The sequence below is a fragment of the Rhyacophila brunnea genome, unplaced genomic scaffold, assembly GCF_057557595.1.
Source record: "Rhyacophila brunnea isolate RB1 unplaced genomic scaffold, BYU_Rbru_1.0 scaffold_10, whole genome shotgun sequence".
Lineage (NCBI taxonomy): Eukaryota > Metazoa > Arthropoda > Insecta > Trichoptera > Rhyacophilidae > Rhyacophila > Rhyacophila brunnea.
The window spans coordinates 6,269,734-6,294,396 of record NW_028232752.1 but is presented as its reverse complement, the minus strand read 5'-3'; the positions used below and the strand labels follow the sequence as shown (position 1 = coordinate 6,294,396).

General features: G+C 33.4%; 1 protein-coding gene across 6 annotated transcripts in view; it reads left to right on the top strand.

Annotated features, from left to right (window-relative positions):
• Positions 1-24,663, top strand: part of Efa6 (Exchange factor for Arf 6) — a 308,310-nt gene that overhangs the window by 278,394 nt on the left and 5,253 nt on the right. For 4 of the 6 annotated variants that reach the window (XM_085950155.1, XM_085950135.1, XM_085950126.1 and 1 more), the window contains 4 exons: positions 68-169; positions 909-1,053; positions 1,745-1,864; positions 7,330-8,974. In XM_085950155.1, the coding sequence (XP_085806281.1) occupies positions 68-169; positions 909-1,053; positions 1,745-1,864; positions 7,330-7,623 (661 nt within the window). In that variant the 3' untranslated portion in view covers positions 7,624-8,974. Of the gene's footprint in view, positions 1-67; positions 170-908; positions 1,054-1,744; positions 1,865-7,329; positions 8,975-24,663 lie in introns of those variants that run through there. The other 2 variants (XM_085950148.1, XM_085950141.1) reach the window with 1 other exon arrangement.

The following is a 24,663-nucleotide window of genomic DNA, read 5'->3' as shown; positions in this document are numbered from 1 at the left end:
TATGAAATCTAGGTGTAGACTTGCCTGATCGTGTAGACGCCTGATCGATACTGTATTTTATTTGCAGAATACATCATGCGTTAGCAACCAAAGCGACGGACTATACGAAAAAGCAGCACGTATTTAGATTGCAGACAGCGGATCAGGCGGAATATTTATTTCAAACAAGGTATGTTGTTTATTATCTTTTCTACTTTGTCACCTTTAATAAAGACTTAAGAAAAAGCTTCAATCAAACACAAAGATCGCAGTGTTTTGAGAGACTTTTTCAAATTGTGAATGACTTATGAATAAAGTAAAATATGATTCGTTTGCAAGATAGATATTATATTTCCGTGAAGTTAATAACAATGAATATTTTTTTTAGTTATTAATAATTACCATTGAGTTATTATGTTCAAAGATTTTTAAAACTTCATGTCAGACGAAATATCAAAGGTTTGCATCGAAATATTAAAGAAATGGAAATAGAGTGATCGTGGCTTTTTATACAAACTGCTGATATTATAAGTAATTATTTATAACTGCTTGTGAAGCTCCACCTCCCTTGGCCACCTTCAGCGGCCCTAACCTCCAGTTAGGGATTTATGTGAGTGTGATGGAAAAACTAAACAGAAAAACACTGCAGATTTTAGAGCAGATTTACTTGTTCATAAAATTGCTGAAACATAATTATTATAATTCGCTCGGACTATTTACACTGAAAGTATTGCTTCGCAAGAATTTTATGAACTCAGTAAGTATGTATTACATTTAAGCCGCGTTAACACGATCCGAGTACACTCATACGAGGCAGCTTCTTACTAACTACTCCTATACGAGCTAGCTCGGAAGAATAGAACGCGGTCCGAGTTACCGGTTGCCACGATACGAGTAGCGTCCTTTTTATGAGTTTGTTTGCTTTTCAGCGATTCGAAGGAGCTCCAGTCGTGGATAGACACAATCAATTTTGTTTGCGCATCATTCTCGGCTCAGCCCCTGGCGGGGGCCGTCGGTTCTCAGCGAAAATTCCAGAGGCCTCTCTTGCCGTGTTCGCACACTAAGTTAAATTTGGTAACGATATTTTTCCGATTACTTTATGATTAATTTCACCTAAGCCTAAAATATAGTTTTTTTTTTGTGTCTTGTCTATTTGTTTGTTCCGTTGTAACTAGAGAATTACCTGACCAATTGATTGATGAAACTTGCATAGCTGTCCGATCCTAATAAGATTGTATGGGCCTCCACAGGGTGGAGGTTTGCATTAACAAACTTTGTTTTTACGAGAAATGTATGTTAGCCTCTTCCTCAACCTATCAGGTCTACACTCTGACTCATACACAAATTGAAAAACAATTTGTGTACTTGCCAGACCCAGGATTCGAATCTGGGACTCACGGTGTTATAGGTTGACGCTTAAGCTGCGCGGCCATCGTGGGTAGATATATGCATAGCTTATAAGACTACATTAGATAAATAGATAAAACTTCTTGAAAATAATGCACTTGCTACAACTCATCATTAGCAGCTTAAGTGTTCAGATAGTATCGGCGGAGTGGTGAGGTGAGGTGCGGGTAGAGAGGCACCCGTCTAGATCCAAACAGTGTTTATTTGATTGATTTGAAAACATTCAAACCGAATCACGTCTATTTCTTCATATTGTGTTTCTCTACTTTTTCTTTTCGTATTTCATATGGATGAAGTTACAAGTGGTCGTTGATGTCTATTATATAATTATTTACACTCATTTATGAAATGTTAACAGAGAGAGCAGCTACGTGATCACGAAGAGAGATGTGCCAATATCGAATTGGAATTGTCACAACCGCGAGCGGCCGGCGTGTCTCACCACAACCGAGAGAAAGAGGCGTACCTCCATACCGAGGTTTGTACAATCCATTCATAGTGCATTCAAACTAATCGAAGAAAATATAAGATGTTATTACGAGTGACATGTAAAATGGCTGATTTGTACAAATGTTGACATGCGGACAAATGATTACTGTCTTGTAGAGGAAAATACGCAGGATGAAAGCCATCAATGAAATTAGAGGCTTGTCTTCAGTTAGTTAGTCTGGAACGAGAAGAGAATGTCAGGAAATGGGTCTCTGTGGTGCTTTTTAGAAAGAGCGTTCTTGGAGCTACAGAGAAGGCAGCAGAACAAACTTATGGTACACAATGATGATAATTTACTTTGTGAAATTTTGGATACCTCTTGGAAATGTGATTATTGTGTTACCTACCCCTGTTGAATTTAATTGTATATATAATAATATAAACTATAAGTCAGTCAGGTGTTACAAACGATATAGCTATCGACTAAAAACTAAACCAGTGGAATTTAATATTATTCTTTTGTATAATCTCAATCAACTTAATGAACCTAATACGGCAGTGGTCGGCAAACTCATTAGTCCACAGAGCCAAACATCAACAATGATTGAGATTTCTTTTGAGAGCCAAATTCCTTAAACTTAAATTATATAGGTAGATACACTCTTTATTAACTTTATAAACTTTAATTAAAGTTTTAGGCACAGAAAAGAAAATAAATAGAACTCTCATCTCCTATCCTGCAAACGGTTCAAAGTGAAGCAGGATTTTAGAAGTGTGAGTAAATGTGTGGACGCACAAAAAATGACCTTCCATGCACGCACAGAGCCGCATTATTGATGACTACTTTTTATTAGAAAGATTTACTTAATACGAAACATATTTTAAATACTTCATCATCATCATCATCATCAGCCTGAATCTATCCACTGCTGGATGAAGGCCTCTTCAAGTTGCTTCCACTTCTCTCGGTCCTGTGCATTGCGTTGCCACGTACTTCCGCAGAACTTTATCATTTCATCGATCCAGCGGCCTCTAGGTCTACCTTGTGGACGTTTTGTACTTCTTGGATACCACTGGATGACTAGATTTGTCCAACGATTGTCTCTTCTTCGAGCTATGTGTCCAGCCCATCTCCATTTAAGGCTTTTAATAAACTCTATTACATCGCAAACCCTTGTCTGCTTCCTTATCCACTCATTCCTCTTTTTGTCCTTTCGCGTTATGCCCAGCATGCACCTCTCCATACCACGTTGTGCTACTCTAAGTTTCTGGATCTCTCTTTTACTTAGGGTCCATGTTTCACACGCATATGTCATCACGGGAAGCACACACTGGTTGAACACTTTGCGCTTTAGGCACAGTGGAAGGTCACTTTTGAAGACATTATTCAGGCGGCCAAAAGCACTCCAGCCTAGCTTTACTCTGCGAACAATTTCATCAAATATACATCCATCTATAGATACTTGTTGTCCCAGATAGATGTAGCTTTTCACCTGTTCGAGCTGAGTGCCATTGATGAGGATCTCTTTTTGGCCTGCAAAGCAGTTGAACATGACTTTCGTCTTTGTTACATTTATTTTCAAACCTACTTTGTTGCTTACTTCAGCGAGTTCCTGCATTCTGCTTTGGAGGTCTTCTGAGTCTTGCGAGAAAATTACTATGTCATCGGCAAAGCGCAGATGACTCAGGTATTCTCCATTTATGGGGATCCCTTTGTCATTCCAGTCAAGTTGCCTGAATAAGTCTTCAAGGGTAGCTGTAAATAGTTTAGGTGAGATTGTATCACCTTGTCGGACTCCTTTGCTGATAGGAAATCTGCGCGATGGTTTATGGAGATTTACAGATGCTGTTGCGCTACTGTATATATTATTGAAAATATTTATATAGCGTCCAGGGATTCCTTGTTTTCTGAGTGCGTCGAGTATTGAACATTTCTTTATCGAATCAAACGCCTTCTCATAGTCTATAAAACCCATGCATAGTGGCAGTTTGTATTCCTGGTACCGCTCTATGATTTCTCTGACGACTTGGATATGGTCCATAGTGCTGTATCCTCCTCTAAATCCGGCTTGTTCTCTCGGTTGGTTCTCGTCTAGTACATTTTGCAGACGGTTTGAGAGAATTTTTGTGAACGTCTTGTAGAGAATAGGGAGTAGACTTATTGGACGATAATTTGCTAGGTCTTCTCTGTCACCTTTTTTGTGAAGAATGACAATGCTGGCATTTTTCCATACCTCTGGGACATCCTCTTTGCATATGCAGGCTGTGAACAATTGTGCAAGTACTTCATTTGCATCCTTTCCTGCTTTTTTGAGGATATCTATCGTTAAACCGTCTTCCCCGGGGGCTTTCCCACTTTTCATGTAATTTAAAGCATGGGTTACTTCCCAGGATGTAATTTCGGGAGTATGGTCTTCCGAATTTCCATTTCTCTGAAGATCTAAGTCTATAGTCGTATTGTCAGTGTCATCACTGTAGAGATCGCTGTAGAACTCTTCAACTCGGCTTAACAAGTGTTCCCAATTTCTGACGATAGAAGATTTAAATACTTACATATTACTAATATTAGTGTTTTAACGCGTTTTTAAATTAACATACATACTTATTAATTTCACACACAATTAGTTAGGAATATACTTTCTAGAAATTGAAAAAGGATATTAATTGGATTTTTTAGAAAGTATATTTATATGAAATGAATGAACATAAATAACACATTGTACAGAATAATTATGAAAAATAATAAATATAATTATAAAAATCCCATTCAACTTATACGTCACATAATATTATAAGATTAAGTAATAACAAGATAAGTACAGCAATATTTACATACAACAGGTAATTCTAAATAGGTATAACATTAATCGCATTTATAATAATATATTAACAGAAAGTATACATTTTTGTCTTATACCTAACTTACTGTCATCCATCAAATACACATTTTATTAATGGTGTGGGTTGAAAAATTAATCTAATAAACAAAAATGATGGGACCCATGTAGTAGGGCTTCCAATTATTATTAACCTGAGGAAAATTACTTACTATCCGGTTAGCGGTTAGGTTGCTTATTTACAATATATTTTTATACAAAAAAAAATATTTACGGGCAAGACAAGACGTGTACCTACTCAATTTAAGGGATTAAGCAAAAAACCCAATGCAGTTGTCGATATTTCACAGTTTTGCCGTGGGATATCTGAGCCACGCGTAATCCTTAAAGACCGCCGCGCTATTATTTATTCTATGGAATTTGACTAACACTATATCAATAACAATAAAAGTAAGCCATTTAAAGGGTAAGTAAGTAATAAAGTAATTTAGGCAGGCGATTTTATTACTTGAGCGTAAGACTGAGCTGTTGATTATTTGTTACGACGCGACGTTTATGAAAAAGCTTTCACACGCTATTTTCGCTGTTTGTCTCTTTAGTTGTTCATATACCTACTAATAATTTTACCCGGTTTTCGGTTAGTTTACATATCCACGGTTACCCGGTTAGCAGGTTTCAGTGAAAACAGGGTTGGAAGCTCTAGATCTATTTACACGCTATTCATTTTTCGTATACAAATATGAAAAACGACGGTACGGACATAAATAAGAAAATATTATACACGATTTATTCAATCGAGATGGGTATCGAAAACAAGGTACCTATTTGGAATGATAAAATGATCATGGCTATGTCAAATTGCCGATGGAGATAAGGTATGTCGACGTAGTTTTAAAATTTGGAATAATATAGCTAGCCATGTGTTTGTTTTTTAAATTCATAATCGGCGGCTCTCGTGGTGCAGTGCGTAAAGCACTGGCCTTCCATCCCTGATGATGAGTTCCAAGTCCAAGTCGTACGCCGTACTTGGTCCCGTGGACATCTGTTATGCCAAAAGTCAATAGTATAATATCATTAATTATTCACAAAATATTTGAAATCGTTAAACTTTGTACTATGTAATTAGTGTATTTATCTCTTCATTTTATGATTAAAATGAATATTGACAGTAAATAAATGCACATTTACCTATGTATATTGCATATGCAACTGTATAAATCATTATGATAAACGAAAACAGTTATAATTGATTATAATAAATATTAAGTAAGTATCTAATATTCCCTGTCTGAAATGCGGCCCTGTTATCCAAACAAAACACACGTATTATATGCATACAATGGTGTGCGTCCCACTTTCCAAATACATCTAATATTGTTTGTGCGTTACGTCAAATACCATGCGTAAAATTAATTTTAATGCATGTTAAGATATTGACATATATATTCAAAATAAAAATAAAAATATGCTTTCTTGTGAAATGTAGTTGCGCTATTTGTTTTATTTTTCATATTTGTATCGCTACTACAACCTTTTACTGAACATATTGCCATTTTCAATTTTAAATGAACATAAAACCGAGAGCTCTGAGAGCAGTTGTCAGGCCAACGCACAAGCTTAGAGTGACGTTTTCTGAACACGCGGTTTAAGTTTACCTTACTCGAGATCGGTTTCTTGCGTAGCCTTACCGGTTGGGTATTTCAGTTCCCATTATTTCTGAGTTCCCTGGTTTTAGGTCTTACTTAAACTATAGGTAGGTACACTGAATAAATCTTGATATGTATCATACTTAACAATGATCTTATTTATTGATAAAAATTAAATTGTATCCGTAAATTTAAATCATGACAAGGACTAAAAAACACTTGTCTTAATGTGAAAAATGGCCTTGCATGACCTAGGAACGTTTGGGTAAGTCAGGTTTATATGTTGTTTTTAATTTTAGGCATGATTCCAGGTTCTCATCAATAAGGCGACTTCTCAATTTACTCTTGATACGGTTCATGGTTGGAAAAGATTGTTCGCCCGAACCCGAAAAGGAAAAGAACAGCAAACGCTAGTTTTTTCAACTGATTATAGTCAGGAATCATCATGTCTTCCTTCTCCAGGAGACTAATTGTGCTGTGTTCACATTTGTTTTTCTCCAATATGTCCATATCGGCAGAGACTTTCAAATTTAGAGCTCAATATTTTTTTTTTAATCCAGCAATTGCATTTCCAAGTTGCCGATGTCAACATTGAAAAGAGAAAAAATTAGTTCTGTTACCGTAGCATTAAGAGGTTTTTTAACAAAGGCCAATGTCGCTTTGTTGTTTCTGAATTCCTGAAACCTGTTGAGAAAAGCTTCCCTCATATTTAAAATTGTTGTTTTGAAACAGCAAATGTCAATATCAGAATTATTTTCTTGGCGATATTTTAGCAGGCTTAGAAACCAATTTAAGATCTTCGATTTAGCCCGTATGTGGTCACTTGTGGCAGAGCCGCACTCAGGGGGCCAAAGAGCCGCACGCGGCTTGCCGACCACTAATAAGGGATAGTAACCAAGATTTTATAAAGATTTATAAAGTGTTTCGGAGTTTCTTCATCACTGTGTAGTTGGATAATATTTCTACTGTACTATTGATTATTGTTATGTGATACATTGATAATTAATAGATTAATAATTTTATGTTCACAGTTGAAGAGGTACAAGACGTATGCGTATCTTCTCCGGTCGCGCGTGTCGCAGTGGGGCGCGAGCGGAGTGGAGCCGGGCACCACCCTGGGTGGCGTGTCGCTCATCGGTGAGGCCGACGAAGCGGAGAGCGCAGCGGGGGAAGGGATCCGGCCGCCCCCCCTGCCCGAGCGCAACCCTCCCTCCGTGCAAGGGGCGGGGGTGGGAGCGGGGACGCAGGGGGTGCAGCCCAACTCCAGGTACAGTTACCGGCAAGCCGTGTATGCCGCGGCTCCCCCCGAGCCCGACGTGCCATGACGAGTGATGGCCGTCTTTGCCGCTTGCGTTCTCTGATCCCAGCCTGCTGACGCTCACGGCTCCCCGCCCTACCGACCGCCGTCCCGGTCATCCTCGCCCTTCCTCTCTTGACTCTTAACTCTTCCGATTCTTCGGTCTGTATACTGAGTGCGGGTGCTAGGGTCTATCAGAATACAAGTGTCGTTTGGGTTAAATCCGATAATTGCAAAATTGTAATTTTACCAGTTAATTAAAGTAGTCCTCTGCTATAACTATCCAGAAGATGTTATGGGACTGTTGACAATGCACAAAGTGTGTCTGGGACGGAGTCCTGAAACTCTCGCTTCAATAGTGTTTCATTTAAATCTTTGATGGAAAGACTATAATATTCTGCTCACATACATAATTTAATAACGATCAAGAATAATTTTGTCCACTTACCTTCGAATGAGATTGCTAACTGATATTACCTTCTGATTTATCATTACCTTACTATTAAAACCTCGTAAGTCTGTTTGAGAAGAATGTTGAGGGAAAGGAAAAACTTAATAAAAACAATATTTTAAACACCTCTCTAATTGATGAATCTGCTAACACTGGTTGTGAAATACGAGGTTTGAATTCCATATTTGAAACCGTGATACTTCACAAGTTTTTAAAATTTGTTGATAGATGGACAACATACTAGTCTAGAGAACCGAGGTTTTGATATGATTTTAAATGTTTTTTTTGTTTAAATTTTGTCGAACAAACTTCATTTCTCCATAATATCGGACTTACGAGGTCTTAATAGTAAGGTGACGTTATATTAATACATTATAAGAAGCTAAGTAAATTTAATTGAGTGTGTTTTGAAGATAGCTAATTCATAGAAAAATTAATTTTATGTGCTGATAAATGGCTATCGTTCAATTCTTTATAATAGCTCAGTTGATGGTAAATGTCCTTATAAGCGGACAAAACAAATTCTTTATGTCATTAAATTACGTTAATATTTTCCATTTTTATAATCCAGTTTATTTATCCACTTTACTGTTTAGTATGAATTATTAATACCCCATATTCAGACGTATTGAAGTCACCAATTAATATCTATAAGAAACTTTATCGAACAATTTTCTGTCATCAGGTTTAGCCCAAACACTGCGAAATTAATTAATCGCATTTATTGTGACACGGATTTCAAATAAATATCATGCACAATTTTATGCGTGCCGTTAAACTTTGACAATGGTGATATTGAGTGACAATTATTAGACATTTAAAAGAACGCTGACAGAGACGGTTAATTCTAGCAAACATTTTTCTCATAGTAAAAAATCATCAAAATTTTGTCATATTGCCGTCATGATAAAGAATAATTAATTACATGAAAAAAAAAAACAGTGTTGAGTTTGAAAACTGACGTTTCTCGTAAAAATTTAATTATATTACTCGTCGAGAAGGAATTGAACATTTATAAAAATGATGAAAATATCGTTTGTGAATTATATCTTCATGATATATGATGTATTATCTTCTAATTGTAGCCAAATTGAAGTTAATAATTATTACAATATTCGAAATACTATAACCATAAACTGACATTCATACACATAATAATAAATACATTATATATTTAAGACCGGTCTCGATTTTTTCATAAATTTTTTATTTACTGACAAGAGTATAATACTTTGATTGTAATTAATTACACACAATTGAATTGTTATGGAACATACGTTATGTTTCAAATTATGATAAGACCAAAAACTATCTATTCGTCAGCTTGTATTTTCTTAATTTAAATATCATTATCATAAACGTATGTATGTTTGTTTCATATTATTATTGTCTGTTAAAATAATGAATAAAGTCAGGCAACTATTATTGTAAAATCAAACGTCAACGTGACAATTAGATCGAGTTGGATCGGGTAATATTATAAATTTTTCTGTTTCACTCACGGCTTGATGAAACGATTCCAAACGATATTTCTTGATCGGGGTGTCGGCATAGTAGAGAGTGCTTGTGTAATTTAGTTATGATAGCTGAAATTGTTTAGTTTCCAACAGACCGATCCCGCAGTAAAATTGACAAACTAAATCTGACATAAAATGAATTGATATTACTATGTTGCGTATCGGTATTCAGTTAAACCTCTTCTATTACCTACATAATGTTATGTTGTGCTTTAAAGAAAACTGCCCTGCATTTTTTACTAATTTGAATCATAATAAATTAAAGTGTCGAAAAGTTTCAATAACTAACACTGAATGCATAATATACACATGTGATAAATTGTAATAATGTGGCATGAAAGGTACTAGACTTCTTCTCGGCTTTTTATTCTACTGTCGTGTCCAGACTGTCATATTAAATGTAAAGATGACCATTTCAACATATCAGTACAGTAATGGTATCGATATCACGCACATCAAGGTTAGAGACTTACAAACTTATCTGAAGAATGCGATGGGGGAGCCACTGTCGAAAACTACCCAATCAAGACTCGTAACTGGACAAAATCTGACATTCGAATGAAATTTTCAAAATGGCGTCTTATGGTAGTTCGTAGTTCCATTTTTGGCCATTATACAGATAAGTTTGTAGGTCTGTACTCTCCGTAATAATTATTTGTTCACAATTGTGTGTTAGAATTAGTCATGAAATGATTCGTAATACGCATCCGACGCAGACGCACGAATATAAAAGTTTAGGCAATTTTAATGTTTCAAACAATCAATTTTAGTGTATTAAATATTGCACACTCTAGTGTAGGTACACCAATCGAGGTCTTGGAAAGTTGCTCCTGGGACACTCAGCATAACTTTGAAGGGCACTTAATGTTCGTTACGCCTGTATAATGGGTGCGGACATGTGGTGTAGGGAATAGCAAGTGTACTAAATCTAAACTAAACGTACTTTTTTATCGTGACGGGATTAATGAATGTAGTTATTTCTTTTCGCAAGCGTAGCGTTTTTGAAATTTACTTTCGATCTTCGATTTTTCACCTAAAGTACTTTTCTACTGCGTGTTGTTTCATTATCAATCAAATCCAGCTCGTTTTGCTAAGTAGTAAAATTGAATTATCATCGGATATAAGTTGCAATGTCGTTTTGCAGGGTGTCCTTCTCTGAAGCCGTGGGTTGCGGGTTCGAATCCTGCGACGTCCGAAATATGTAACCAGTGCAATGGTACTGAATTCAAAACTATCATGGAAAATACATGAAGCGCTTAGTTTCAAAACCCCCTAAAATGATTTTAGTTAATTTTGAGAAAAATGAGAAAAACTCATATCTATTAAATCTGTGAACTTTATGTGTTTATTATTTAATTCGTACATTCTAAAGAGTATTTTGGCTTATCCATTTTAGGGTTATTTGAAAAGCACACCCAACCATTTTAGCGGGTTTTGAAATTTACCCTAATTTTTGATCATACTATATTTTGATCATGGTTTTTGGCATTTTTTAAAGTTCAATCTTTGGCCATATCATATAGGTAATAAAAATATCCATCTAAATACATATACTCGAAATTTTTCAAAAACCGTTTCCAACCAGGTTTCAAAACCAGGCGCTTCACATTTATGTTTGCGTAATGTAAATGTTTTCCTATCGGTTTATTATTCATAAATTCAATTTATTTGTGTAGATTTCTTGATTTATCATTTCGACTGTCGTAATTAATTATAAGCACTGTATTGGCCATTGCTGTACAGTTTTAGCACCTATTGTTTGAATCGGAATTTGTACATCTATGTATGTAACTTTTAAACCCAGTTTAATATGTGGCAAAACATTGTACTTATAGATCAGTGGTCTTCAAAGTAGTTTATCCATGGTGATATTATGTGAGTGGATCCATGTCCATATGCCAAAAATTAAATCACAAATATGTATACAATAAGTACATAATATGTACTTTATATATATGTATATAATAATTAATTACAAAATTCTACAAACCTCTATGCAGATAAATTTAAATAGTTTTTTTTTGGAAATTGTCTTATCTCCAATAAATCACTTCCTCTATAAAATTTGTTAATATTTTTTAGTTAATCTAGCTAGAATGTCTCATTGAAGCAGACTAAACCGGTCATTATTAAATCATATTTTGGAATAAGTACTACGTATTGTGTTTCATTTGAATCAATAGTGTTTTTTCTTCAATCATTTCTTACATCAAATTCTTCACTCATAACACGGTTGTAAAACAGACAGTTGTAAAAGTTGTTTTAGAACTATCACGTCTTAGCTGTGATTTTATAGCTCTTTATTCAGTGATAAAGGTTTACGGGTTTACGTTTATCGCTGCGAATACGTTCGCAGCCATGATGAGGCTATAGCGGTGTCAGTGCATTACTGAAGGTACATTTCTTGACAAATTCGCGAAGAATACTGATTCTGTTACTGTACTGAGATGTGAATACTTTCATCCGTTGTATTGTTACATAATTATTGTAAATTTCGATCGGTGGTGGTTGTTCTTTCGCTTGTAACGTTACATACATTAATATTGTCAGGTGACTCTTCCTGTATCTGTTTTGATTGAACTATTACTATCAGTATTCTATACAATACGCCTCGTTGATTTGATTTACGTATAGTTTGATAGTGATATATTGTCATACGAAATAAGGCTGTGGAAAAATATGGGGCATGATGAATTGAATTGGGTTTCGTGTATTTCTTTTTCAAAATTTTTCGCTTTTTAAAACGCAAGCAATCAAAATTTTTGGAGCTTGTTTATTTGTTTTTTGTTCTGTTTAATACTATTGTATTATCTTACGAAGCCTAGTTTTTGTTTTATTTATTATTATCCTAAGTACGAGGGTGGGTCAATAAGTCCTTAGAAAAGCCGACAGGTGGCGCGACTAGTACTGTAAGCGGTTTGTTTTCATGCAGCGGCACTACCGATTCAGTATGCTGCGAAGTTTCAATCAGATTGGTCGGGTTGTTGTGTGTTTCTCGTACATTTAAAAAAAAATTTGCTTGTGGAAAATGGAAAAATGGAAAATGGAGAAAATTGAGTTTAGAGCTGTTATTAAACATTTTAATATAAAAGGGTTAACAGCAAAGGAAATAAAAAATGAGTTGGATTTAGTTCACGGCATATCTGCTCCTTCACTTGCAACTATTTATTACTGGTTAAATGAATTTAAACGTGGTCGTACATCAACAAAGGATGAACCACGCTCAGGACGTCCTGTAGAGGTGACTACACCAGAAATGATCAATAAAATCCACGATATGGTGTTAAGTGACCGAAGATTAAAGTTGAGTGAGATAATTGAGGTTACAGGGATCTCAAAAGGTAGCGTCATTTCTATTTTACATGACAAATTGGGCATGAAAAATATTTCTGCAAGATGGGTGCCGCGTTTGCTCACAGTCGACAATAAACGCAATAGGGTGGTGGCCTCTAAAGCCCTGTTGTCGCTCATGCAACGCAATCCGGATGAATTTTTTCATCGCTTTGTGACTGTAGATGAAACATGGATACACCACTATACTCCCGAGACGAAAGAACAGTCAAAGCAGTGGATTGCGAAGGCAAACCATGTCCAAAGAAGGCGAAAATCGTAAAATCAGCTGGTAAGGTTATGGCTACTGTATTTTGGGATGCACGTGAAATTATTTTCGTTGACTATTTGGAAAAAGGAAAAACAATAACAGGGGATTATTATGCATCTTTATTGGACCAGCTAAAAAACAAAATTGAAGAAAAACGGCCTCATTTAAACAGGAAAAAAATCCTCTTTCATCAGGACAATGCCCGTGTTCACACATGTTTACGATCAATGGCTAAAATTGAAGAATTGAAGTTCGAATTGGTCGACCACCCACCGTATTCGCCAGATTTAGCCCCCAGTGACTTTTTCCTTTTCCCAAACTTAAAAAAATGGCTAAGTGGACAACGTTTTTTTTCAAATGAAGAAGTCATCGATCGGACAAATGCTTATTTTGAGGACCTTCCGAAAACTTATTTTTCTGACGGTTTAAAAAAAATTGAGAAACGTCTAACCAAGTGTATTGAGCTCCAAGGAGATTATGTTGAGAAATGAAAAAAAAATACAAAAATAAAAACTGTTTTAATGCTTTTTTCTAAGGAATTATTGACCCACCCTCGTATATTGTCTTCTGGAAGTGTGCTTTTTGTATTGAGTCATGTGTTTCTTGAAAAAAATACTTATTTTTCTTTTTATATTGCCACTGGTAGTTTATCAAATTAAATGAATGGAGTTTGATTTATTACTATTATGTATTACGGCATTCTTTAGTATAAGGGTCATTGACAACTCACTACTGGACTGTATTTTTTTTTAATATGATATGCAGTGGCGAAGGGTGGAGGGAGACTTAAGATCCGCCATAAATAGTGCGCAATAAACTTTGTCAGTTATACATACATATTTGTTTTCATTGAAATAAGACTACGATTCGCCCATGATGGGCACATGTTTTAAGTGTCAACCTATAACATCGTGGGTCTCAGGTTCGAATCCTGGGTCTGGCAAATACACAACTCCACATATCGTTTTTTAATTTAAGTCAGTATGGACCTAATAGGTTGAGCAAGTGGCTGACATCCATTTCTCATAAAAACAAAATCTGTTAATACAAACCTCTACTCTGAGGAGGCCAATATGATCTTATTAGGATCGGACATGGTCGAATATCATAAGACTGCAACAAATTGCAGAGTGTTGGTTAGTTTTTAAAATTCAATTAAACCCTGCGAAAAACAAGCCATAATAGATAATAGTCAAACAATATTCTTCTATCTATAAAATATCTAAAATTATGCAATTAAATCATACATTACTTTGGTTATTTTATAGATAGAATAATATTTTTTATCTATTACAGTTTGGTTAGGGCAGGGCAATTTAAAAAAATGAACTAACAATATAATGTGTTCTTAATCCAGTGAAAACAAATAAGCATGATTGAAAAAGTGTGCACAATTTTGTCGTATCGCCCAAAATATACCAAAACTATTATGGTTTGGTTTAGGCAGGGTTTAATTGATTTTTGAAAACAAACCAATGCACTCTGTAAATTGTGGTCTTGGTTCAATAAACACAAATACGTATGACTAACAAAGTTTAATGTGCAGTATTTATGACGAATCTCAGAACAGCCTTTCTCCACCCTGCACTACTGATATGGGTCCTGTGATATCTGATGTGTTTAACTTCTAGACGATTCAAGTAACATATTGAATAGACTTAGCATTGAAAAATATATCGTAATTTATTCAGTGGATTTAAATTTATAGGTCCACCAATAAGTAAAGAAGGTACGTATATCCCACTTGATTGTGATACAGGGCTACCCATCGTTGACAGTGACAAAGTCCGCTTTACATTTAATCAATAATTATAGTGTTTTGAATTGTATGAAACACTTTCACAAACAATGCATGATTTTAATGTGTAGATTTTCAGAAATGCGGTTCATTATTCATTGTATGCCCTTGTCTCCTAACTCCTCACACCCAAGTTTCTTCAGTGCAACGGAAATAAGGAACCTTCTTTACTTAGTGATCGGCCTATAATAAATATGTATGTAATAATTTGAACTCGCAAATGTGAAAACTTCAAATGAAGGTGTTCGTTTTTTGTAGTAGTTGTTTGCTTGACGTAAATATATTATTTGATTATTTTATTTATTGATGAATAACTACCGCTTTCAAGGATCAAAATTTAGTTTTATGTGTAGTATGTTATTCAAAATTTAAAAAATTTTATTTATAACCTGTGCATTATAATAATGTAGATGTATAGGTGGTATTTCAAACATTCCCATAGGTTGGATACACCGCCATCATTTTACACATGACAGTTCAAGGTCAGATTATAATCATTTCATTAGCCTCCTAGCCAGCGCTCTTTCATTATAGATTTAGCCTTCACTTGGGGCACTAAAAATTCACTAGATATAGAATGCGAAAAGCTTAACTAGACGCTTGGCTGCGGCATTTATTTTGTTATTGAAGTATTGTGAAAGTATTGCCAGGATTGGAAGATATTGTTCCCAATTTGATAAAATACAATGATATACGGCCATTCTTTCCCATTGATTTGGGATATTTTTTATTTATGTGGCAACATTGAAATGTCAAATGATTTGTCTTGTTATCGCCACGATTCTTTCGTTAATGTTGTTTAATGGGCCAAATAATCTCTTTTTGTCAATTTCCTTCTTCACATTACAACTTTTAATCTTCCTTTCAAAACTATTTTGCATTATTGACACATCTAAATGAATTACAGAACACACAAATAAAAAATGTCAAATGCTTTCATGGTGGGGGAACAAATAAGGATGGCGAGAGGGGATTTTAGTACACCAAGCTGCCGCACATCAAGTTATAGTTTTCGCATTCTATTTAATAATATTTGGTCATAGAATCAGTTCAATTTTTTTTTTAATTGTTGTGAAATGATAGAACAGTAAAATTGACCCATGACAGATGCACGCATTAATGATATACAATTCATTATACGTTTGGGAAAGAATCTTTCATGATAACAACACTTGAATACGTGTATTAATTAAGGCGCTAAGTACCAAAATAATAAAAACTGACATTTTTATAGAAAAATGTTCTACATACCAACGCCAATAACTTCAACTATAGTCTAAGTGCCTCAAGCAAGTAAAAAAATACAGCAAAATAATTAAACCTGTCGACGTTGTAAGTCCGTTGGCGTGTTTTATTTATAATGGTGTAAGTAGCACTACAGTGGTCAACGGCATTCAATATAAAATAGCTGATGATGGTGTGTTGACACTTGCGAGTTCTTAATACCTAAACTTATAGAAGCTGCAGTGATTGCTTCACACTGTAAAACTACATTATTCAAAAGGTCTGCTTCATGTAATTTTACTGCAATGACTCGGTATTTTGTAACTACAGGCAATACTACTTTTTGGTACTTAGAGCCTTATTTAATACACGTATTCACTTGAACTTTGAATACTATTTGTAATGCAGAAAGGTAAAAATCAAGACATGATCTTATGTTAGAAAAATGGCGAAAACCAAAATTAATTATCTTCTAGGGATTCGTTGTTCAATTAAAAAAAAAAAACTTTATCAAGGCTCCCACAGACCGCTGTGTAACATTCGCGCCGGCAACACTTTTCGTGTATCATATTTTGTGTGCAACATTGAACTGTAGTGTCAGTTTTGGTAATAAATATATTTGGACGATTCCAACGTTTGCGAAAATCGAATTTTAGTGGTGTTTACACTAAAACTACACATACATACGTCGTAATTAATATACAGTCATTATATAAAACTTACGATATTATAACAAAAACCCGGTTGATAGTAAATATTTCTGTTGTGCACGATTGATTTTGTCTGTAAGGCGATACGAATGTCATTAGTGCGAAACATTCGCAGATGCGTGCGAAATTCGCATTGGTCTGTGCGAGCTTTTTTATACACATACAATTTGCATTAATCTCAAAAATATACCCTTTTAGAAGTTGTACCGCATGGAATCCGAACTCACATCCATCGCAATCTGTGTGGTGAGCTTTATTAATTAATCCCTCGATGCAATTGCTAGTCATGTGGAAATTTCTTCGACTATATATTTTATGTGTTATTTGAAATTCCACATAGTCACGTAATTTTCATATTTGTATTTATATATTAGAATTTGGATCCAAGTTCCATCTGATACGGTTTATATATATGTTTCTGAGATTATTCTAAAGATGTGTGTTTGATAATGAACATTACAGTTTTAAGTATTATGCTAAGTACACGCATGTTCTTGCTCGATGGTTTTACGCTCATTCGAACATGTCTCAATGTGTGTACCATTTCGTTTGATCCTTTTTTGCTCGATGCGAAAAAGATTCAAGGTCCGTAATTCTTGCTCGATGCTCGACAGAAATTCGCCTGAGCATGACTCAACGTGTGCGTTTTGACTGAGCGTCTTGTGTCAAGCTGCTTGAGCGTGTGGGCACAACGACGAGCATGCTTCCAAGTCAACATGTTCGATCGAGCAAGAACGTGCGTGGGTACTAGGCTTTAGGCTTGTTTCAATTTATAACAACAAAAAATCTCATTTATATTACATAGTAAATTACCGTACTACCATAGATAAATATTATATTGTTGTATAGAACTGGTCAATCTTATAATATATTGATAGATAATTGCCTATTATTCCTATGTATACATATTTAATTGATATTATCCATATTGTAATAATATAAAAATGTTATTATTTTCTTAGTTTGAAAGTATATAGTGAGAATCATTCTGCTCAAACCTCTGCATTTTGTATCAAACATTATACCCGTGTACTCTCTACTATTACGTATTCATTATTAGATATCGACTTATCGTAGAAGTAACGTAATATTATCACAACGTTTTAACTACGCATATATTCGATTACATCTCGTTTATGTTAATGAAATAATGTGTAATCAATGACTAATAATTATTTGGTTTATTAATTCATGGGAATAAGCTAACCGATTTTAGTATTATATACTGTTATAGTATCAGATGATTTTTCTTATTAGATTATTTAAAGCAGGAATGTCAAAAAAGGATTAATACAATTATTACAAATATTGATACTCGGATTAAAAGTTAAAAGTTATTTGACTATACAAAGCTAGGTATGTAATTCTGCAATATGTTTTATGTACAGTAAACTGTCGAATATCTGGGCGCAGATTACTCTTGCATACAATGGATAAGTTTTCAAACTGATATTCGGAAATCGTTAAACAAACAAAAATCGCAGATTTTCTTGATAAATAATGTAATGTAATCGATAGAAATGTGTTTTTTCGTACCCCTATTCCGCATCATTAGCCCGGATAATCGAAAGTATATTGTCGTTTGTTAGTTAGTTTATTTTCTTTTGATAATTGGACTGCCTTATGCATTTACAGATCGAGTGATGTTTTCCCAAATTGAATTAATTTAGCTTTAATTAATTAATTTGTTTTAATTAATTAATTAGTTTTAATTAATTATTTGTTTTAATTAATTAATTAATTTTAATTAAGTGATTCTTTTGATAACCAAATTGAAAACACTATTCATCCTTTTATTTACATTAAAAGACATCTATAGAAAATTATGACATGATTTTTTGGAAAATCAGTATATAGCTTGTATCTGTTCAAACGTCTGTCGCTTTACATTTTTACATTAATGACTCCTGAGCCCCTTGTTTTATCTAGAATTGAATAATAAATAAATAATTTCTTATTTAATTCAATGTTTTTACCAAAACACAATGAAACACATTTATTGGAATAGGTCGCGCTCGATCTTTTAATGCATAAGCATATAACGGGTATTCTGACAATATGTCCTATGTAACATTTTTGTTAAAAATAATATTTTGCGATTGGTCCTATGTGGTATAAAAATCTGATGCCTGCCTACACAAAAATAACTACAATAATGCAAAACTCTTTTAGCTCTCTCTATATGAAATATTTTTTGGACATCGAACAATTTTGATAATTTTATAAACAGGCCGTATTGCCAGAATGCTCGTTGTGTGTTTAAGAAAACACTATTTTATACTTTGAGTATTGTAGTTTTATTAATTTTTTAATCAGGGTCTATCACTAATCGTGGTCGTCATGTTTAGTCATTATATACTATACTTATAGAATATATCTTGCATTTTTGAAATGATACCGTGTGAAAGTGGTACCTATGAATTGATTAATAAAGTACCTACCTATAGTTCTTAGACTGTATCTCTTTATCAAGTCGTTCAATACATGTAGTATTGAGTATTATAATAAATTAACACTTTACCTATTGCGAAAAATTACACAAAGTAGTTAGGTACACCAAATACTGGCGATGTTCAATAAAAATTAGTTCGTTAAATAAATTCAGATCGTTAAATTATCCAATATATATCGCTACAATAATGCTACAGTAGGACACGATTTTTGCAGAATGTCCTACTGTAGCATTGATGTAGCAATATGTATTGTGTATTTCAATTAAATTTTCAGAAAATATTGAAATAAAACAGCAATTCAATTGTTTATCACTCTGGAGTCTCTTGAATGAATTTTCTGATTTAAATTAGTTTATATAGTGATGTCCAATTGAAGTCATTTTTTCTTTAAGCTATGCAAAAAGATTAATTGCAAAAGTGTAGAAGTCCAACATACGTATATTTACTAGTCTCTAGTTAAAATACATAGTGTATTTTAACTAGAGACCGACAAGTTTAACGTGAGGCTTCGCTGTATAACTGCCAAGTTGATGGGGAGCCTCACGTTAAAATTGTCGGTCTCTATGTGAAAACTGCTTTCCTGTAAAATATTGAATATGTGACTTCCAGACTTTGAGCTCTAAGGTACAACAGATATATATGTATTTAAAAAATAAATTATTCACTGTACAATGATTATAAGTAGAACTAATCTTTGGTGTCATTATTTTTTGGTTATTCAAAAACTCGTGCTTATTCATGAAGAAAAAACATTTTTACGTGTAACGATTGACCTCGGAAATTCAAACATCGGGGCAGGTGAGCCAAACAACTAAATCAGTTAAAATTGAATATTAAATTTATATTGTATGTGTCTAAAGTAGTCTGTAACCATTGGTTATTGGTTATTACAAGACGCCACCACGTTGGCGATAGCGGTAGGTAAAGTGTTACAACGTAATATCATTAAATTTATAAATCCGAAAACTATGGTAAACTTTTAAATATTTAACTAGAATTATCGTACGATGCAATATTAAAGATTGTGAAAATAATATGTCTTAGTTGTAATGATAGATTATTATAATTATAACTAATAATGCACCAAGAATCATTTTAGTATTTTTTTTTTATATATAATATTATAATGTTGTGGATTTTCGGAATATTGGTGCTACATTAACAATATGATTTAAGTGCAATTTTGTTTAATTTAGGCATTGTTTTTTTTTATATTAAAATTATTAACCAAAGAATTAGCTTTTAGTGAGCGAGTTTCTTTCAAATTTTTCGTGTAAATATTATTATATTTGAAATCATGAAAATTGATAAAAAATTATAACATAATTAATAATAATATATTAACCGTACATTTTCATCATCTAGTTTGTACATCCGTTAAATATAATCATTATTACAATGTTAATTATAGATACAATTAAAATATTGTATCCCTTTCGAGTATCCTTTATAAATTATAAATATAAAAACACATATACATTATATATATTATAGTTTTGAGGCTGTTGCAATGCAGTTGATACCTGTCAAGGTGGTAGTTAAGATAATAAATTTCAATTAAACCCTATTTATATTATGTATGTATCGAACTATTGATTATTGTGTAATGGATTTGATTGTATGTACCACAAGGGAGACTCATTTTATATTTCGTATGATAAATGATTATTCTACTTTGGTCTTCGCTTGAACTCCTAACGCCTTTATGTAGAATTTATGAAGGGGCGATGTTACGTCATCTTAGATAAAATTAAAGGTGATATGGTTAGTATTATTATATAAAATACAGTTTATTGTATATATATTATAATAAACATAACTAATTTGTATGAGTCAGTGTATTCCTTCTCCTTGTATTTGTGTATTTCCTTTCTATTTACCATTTTATCGCAGTTTACTAAACAGTGGCGAAGACTCATTATTTAATTATTATTTAACCAACATTTACCTTGAATCGTAAAATAAATATTTAAACAAAAAAATTCTCAACATGAATAAAACTTGCAAATCGTCTCTGTTCTGGCAGAACACACTAACTGGAGAATACTAGTTTTGAGTAATTTGACTTTGAAGTTGTTAAAAAGTTTGAAATAATGGTCTATCATGAGAGTTTATTAAGTAATCGTAAAAAGGATGACTTTAAAAAAAAGACTGTTTATTTATTAAGAAGGTTTCCAGACGGTAAAGTTTGAAATAAGGAACATTTTGGTATTAACTCAATATGTAATTTTTTCGAATTAGTGTCTTCTGCCAGAACAGTGACGAAATAATAGTGGAATACGAAAGCGTAAGTGCTAGAACACAGTGGTCGAGCGGGCAGCAGCGGTGCGCGCAACTTTAACTTATATGCGTGTGTGAAATGTTCGTAGACAATGTCCTTTTTTGGGCATTTCACACACGGTTATACGTTTGAGTTACACGCGGCGCTGCCCGCGCACAGGTCTGGCCAAGCACTAAGTTTCTATTCAAAAAGTTTTCAGTTGAGCAAAATATAATTACTAAATACTGCAGGTATATTATAGCTCGTTGATCACTGTCAATGTGAGTTGCAGTGGCGAGGGGTGGAGGTTGGCTGTTAAGATTAGACATAAATAGTTCACACTAATTATTGTCAATCATACATATTTCTTTTTATTGAACTATGAATACAATTTGCAGACGGTGCTGGTTACTTTTTAAAATTGAATTAAACCCTGCCTAAACCGAACCATAATAGTTTTTGTGCACACTTTTTCGGTCATACTTATTTGTATTCTTATATGAATTAAAAATATATTTGTTACAGATGGTGTTGGTTAGTTTTTTAAAATACATTAATCCCTGCCCAACCAAACCGTAATTGATAAAAAATATTCTTCTATCTGCCAATAAACCATACATAGTTTTAGATATTTTATAGATAAATGAATATTTTTTAACTATTATCTACTATGGCTTGGATTATGCAGGGTTTAATTGAATTTCAAAAACTGACAAACACTATCCATGCACTGTAGTCTTATTCAATGAAAACAAATACGTTTGATTGATAAAGCTTAGTGTTCACTATTTATATTGGATCTTAACACCCTACCTCCACCTTCGCCACTGTTGTGTTGTTATTCATTTGTTATAATCGTTTACTTTAGTCCAACATGCAGTTTTCGCCACTGGTACCTACCTACACATTATCTTATTAGATTTTTTAAAAATGTTATTACGGACACGATCGTATCAGTAACATTAAACATACACATTAAATGCTTTAAATAATATTATATTGGTATATTTCTGGTACAATCGATTATCAATAGTTATTCAAAATTTAGTTTTATGTAGATAATTCAAGTTATTACACATACGGCTCAACGCAGACCACGAATTCTCATGGTGAATTTTTTGGATGAAGATTCACAGAAGACAGCAAAAATTTCATTACCGTATTGTATCGATTGCACGACGCATGTTTTTTCCTATTTCGGTCAATCTTATAACCGGTGTCTCACAACCGTACGCTTTCAAAAAATGCTGCATCACTGACAACATTGATGACGCAGGAGACGTTATTTTGTGGAAAAACGTAGAGATCAACGACTGTAAATTGAAACACGATTTGGAAAAATGGTTTAGACGTTCCATAAATAATAATATACTGCTTTTATTGTTCTTCAATGAATTATCTTCGTAATGAAGTTTTAATGAATCAATTGTTTATTTTGATTAAAAATAAGCATGCATCTTATAAATGGGAGTGTCTTATGATCGATGCAATACGGTATATGTATTAATTACGAAACGTATATAATAAACAGTTACAAGTAAGTTCAGTAATAAAAAAAACTAAAACTGATGCTAACAAGGACTTTTAGTTTTCATGTGTTATTGACTAAACAATCATCAAATATTATTTTCTACTAAACACTAATTAATTGTTTCATTAAATTTATTGATTTTGACTTACATTCAAATGATTTTGTCAAGTTTATTTCTGTGCTAAGTGAAATTGTAGTAACTAGCTTGAACATCATTCAGAGATAATGACAAAAAATTAATTGAAATTAAAAGAATATTTTGTGTTGCCATTTTTATATTATTATGAATCAGTGGCAAAGGGTGGAGGCAAGCTAGAATCGACATAAATAGTGCACACTAAACTTTGTCAGTCATACTTGTTCGTTTTCATTGAACTAAGAATAGAAATTGTAGATGGTGTTGGCTAATTGTTAAAATTCGATTAAACCTTGCCTAGACCAAACCATAATAGTAGAGGTAGGCTGTCGTGATCCGACAAAAATAATTCACATTTTATCAGTTATACTTATGTTTTCATTGAACTAAGAATACAAATTGTAGATAATGTTAGATACAGTAAAACCTCGTTAGTAAGAACACTGATAATTCGAAATTCGCCGTAATTCGAAATTTTCCCGAAAAAAAAGTCCCTTGAACATTATTTTCATATAAAACTATACCTTTAATTCAATAATACAAAAATATTCAATAAATCATAATAAAGTATACTATTTCACGAGTCAGTCATTGAAAATTGTGAGGCTTTTCTTAAAAAATCAAAAATTACTTATTTTAAGAAGGTAATAAAAATAATCCAGACATTTTATGACCCAATTCGGTAGGCACATCTATGATCGGAAACAAAATTAATGAAAAACAAAATTTTTTTTTTTCAAAATTTTCCCCCCACACATTCCATAATTCGTAATTCGAATTATTTTTTCGATTTTCGGTCCCATGGAGTTTGTATTAACGAGGTTTTACTGTATTTTTTAAAATTCAATTAAACCCTGTGATTATGATAAATAAAACTATACGACTTAAAGAGGTTGGACGGTATTTAATATACGACCATATTATATTTCCGATAAAAGATTTCACGGTGAAGTGTGATACGGCGAACTGCATACGTACAAATTTCACCGGTACACTTGTATTTGTTCAATCCAATTCTTAGCATCTAAATTATGAACTAATGAAAAACATATTGTTTTAAAAAAAGTCTAGTGAGTTACTGCAATTTCAAATAACACGGTAATTTATCGTAGATGTATTTTATCATTACATTATATTATTTTTATTTTATAGACTATTATATGTGACATGATATATTGTGTTAAACATTATCAGAACTCTTTCAGTGGTACTCTTAAATGGTTTTGCTAGATTCTAGAGTAACGGTGATCTTTGGAGTTGTTGTATTGTTGCCTAGACGCTGTGGCGTGAAAGACGGAATGTTGGCAAATGAGAGGGGTGGTGTGGTGATTTTTTAATGGTAGGAATACTCAATGAATTATCACAATGTTATTCTAATAAGCATTTT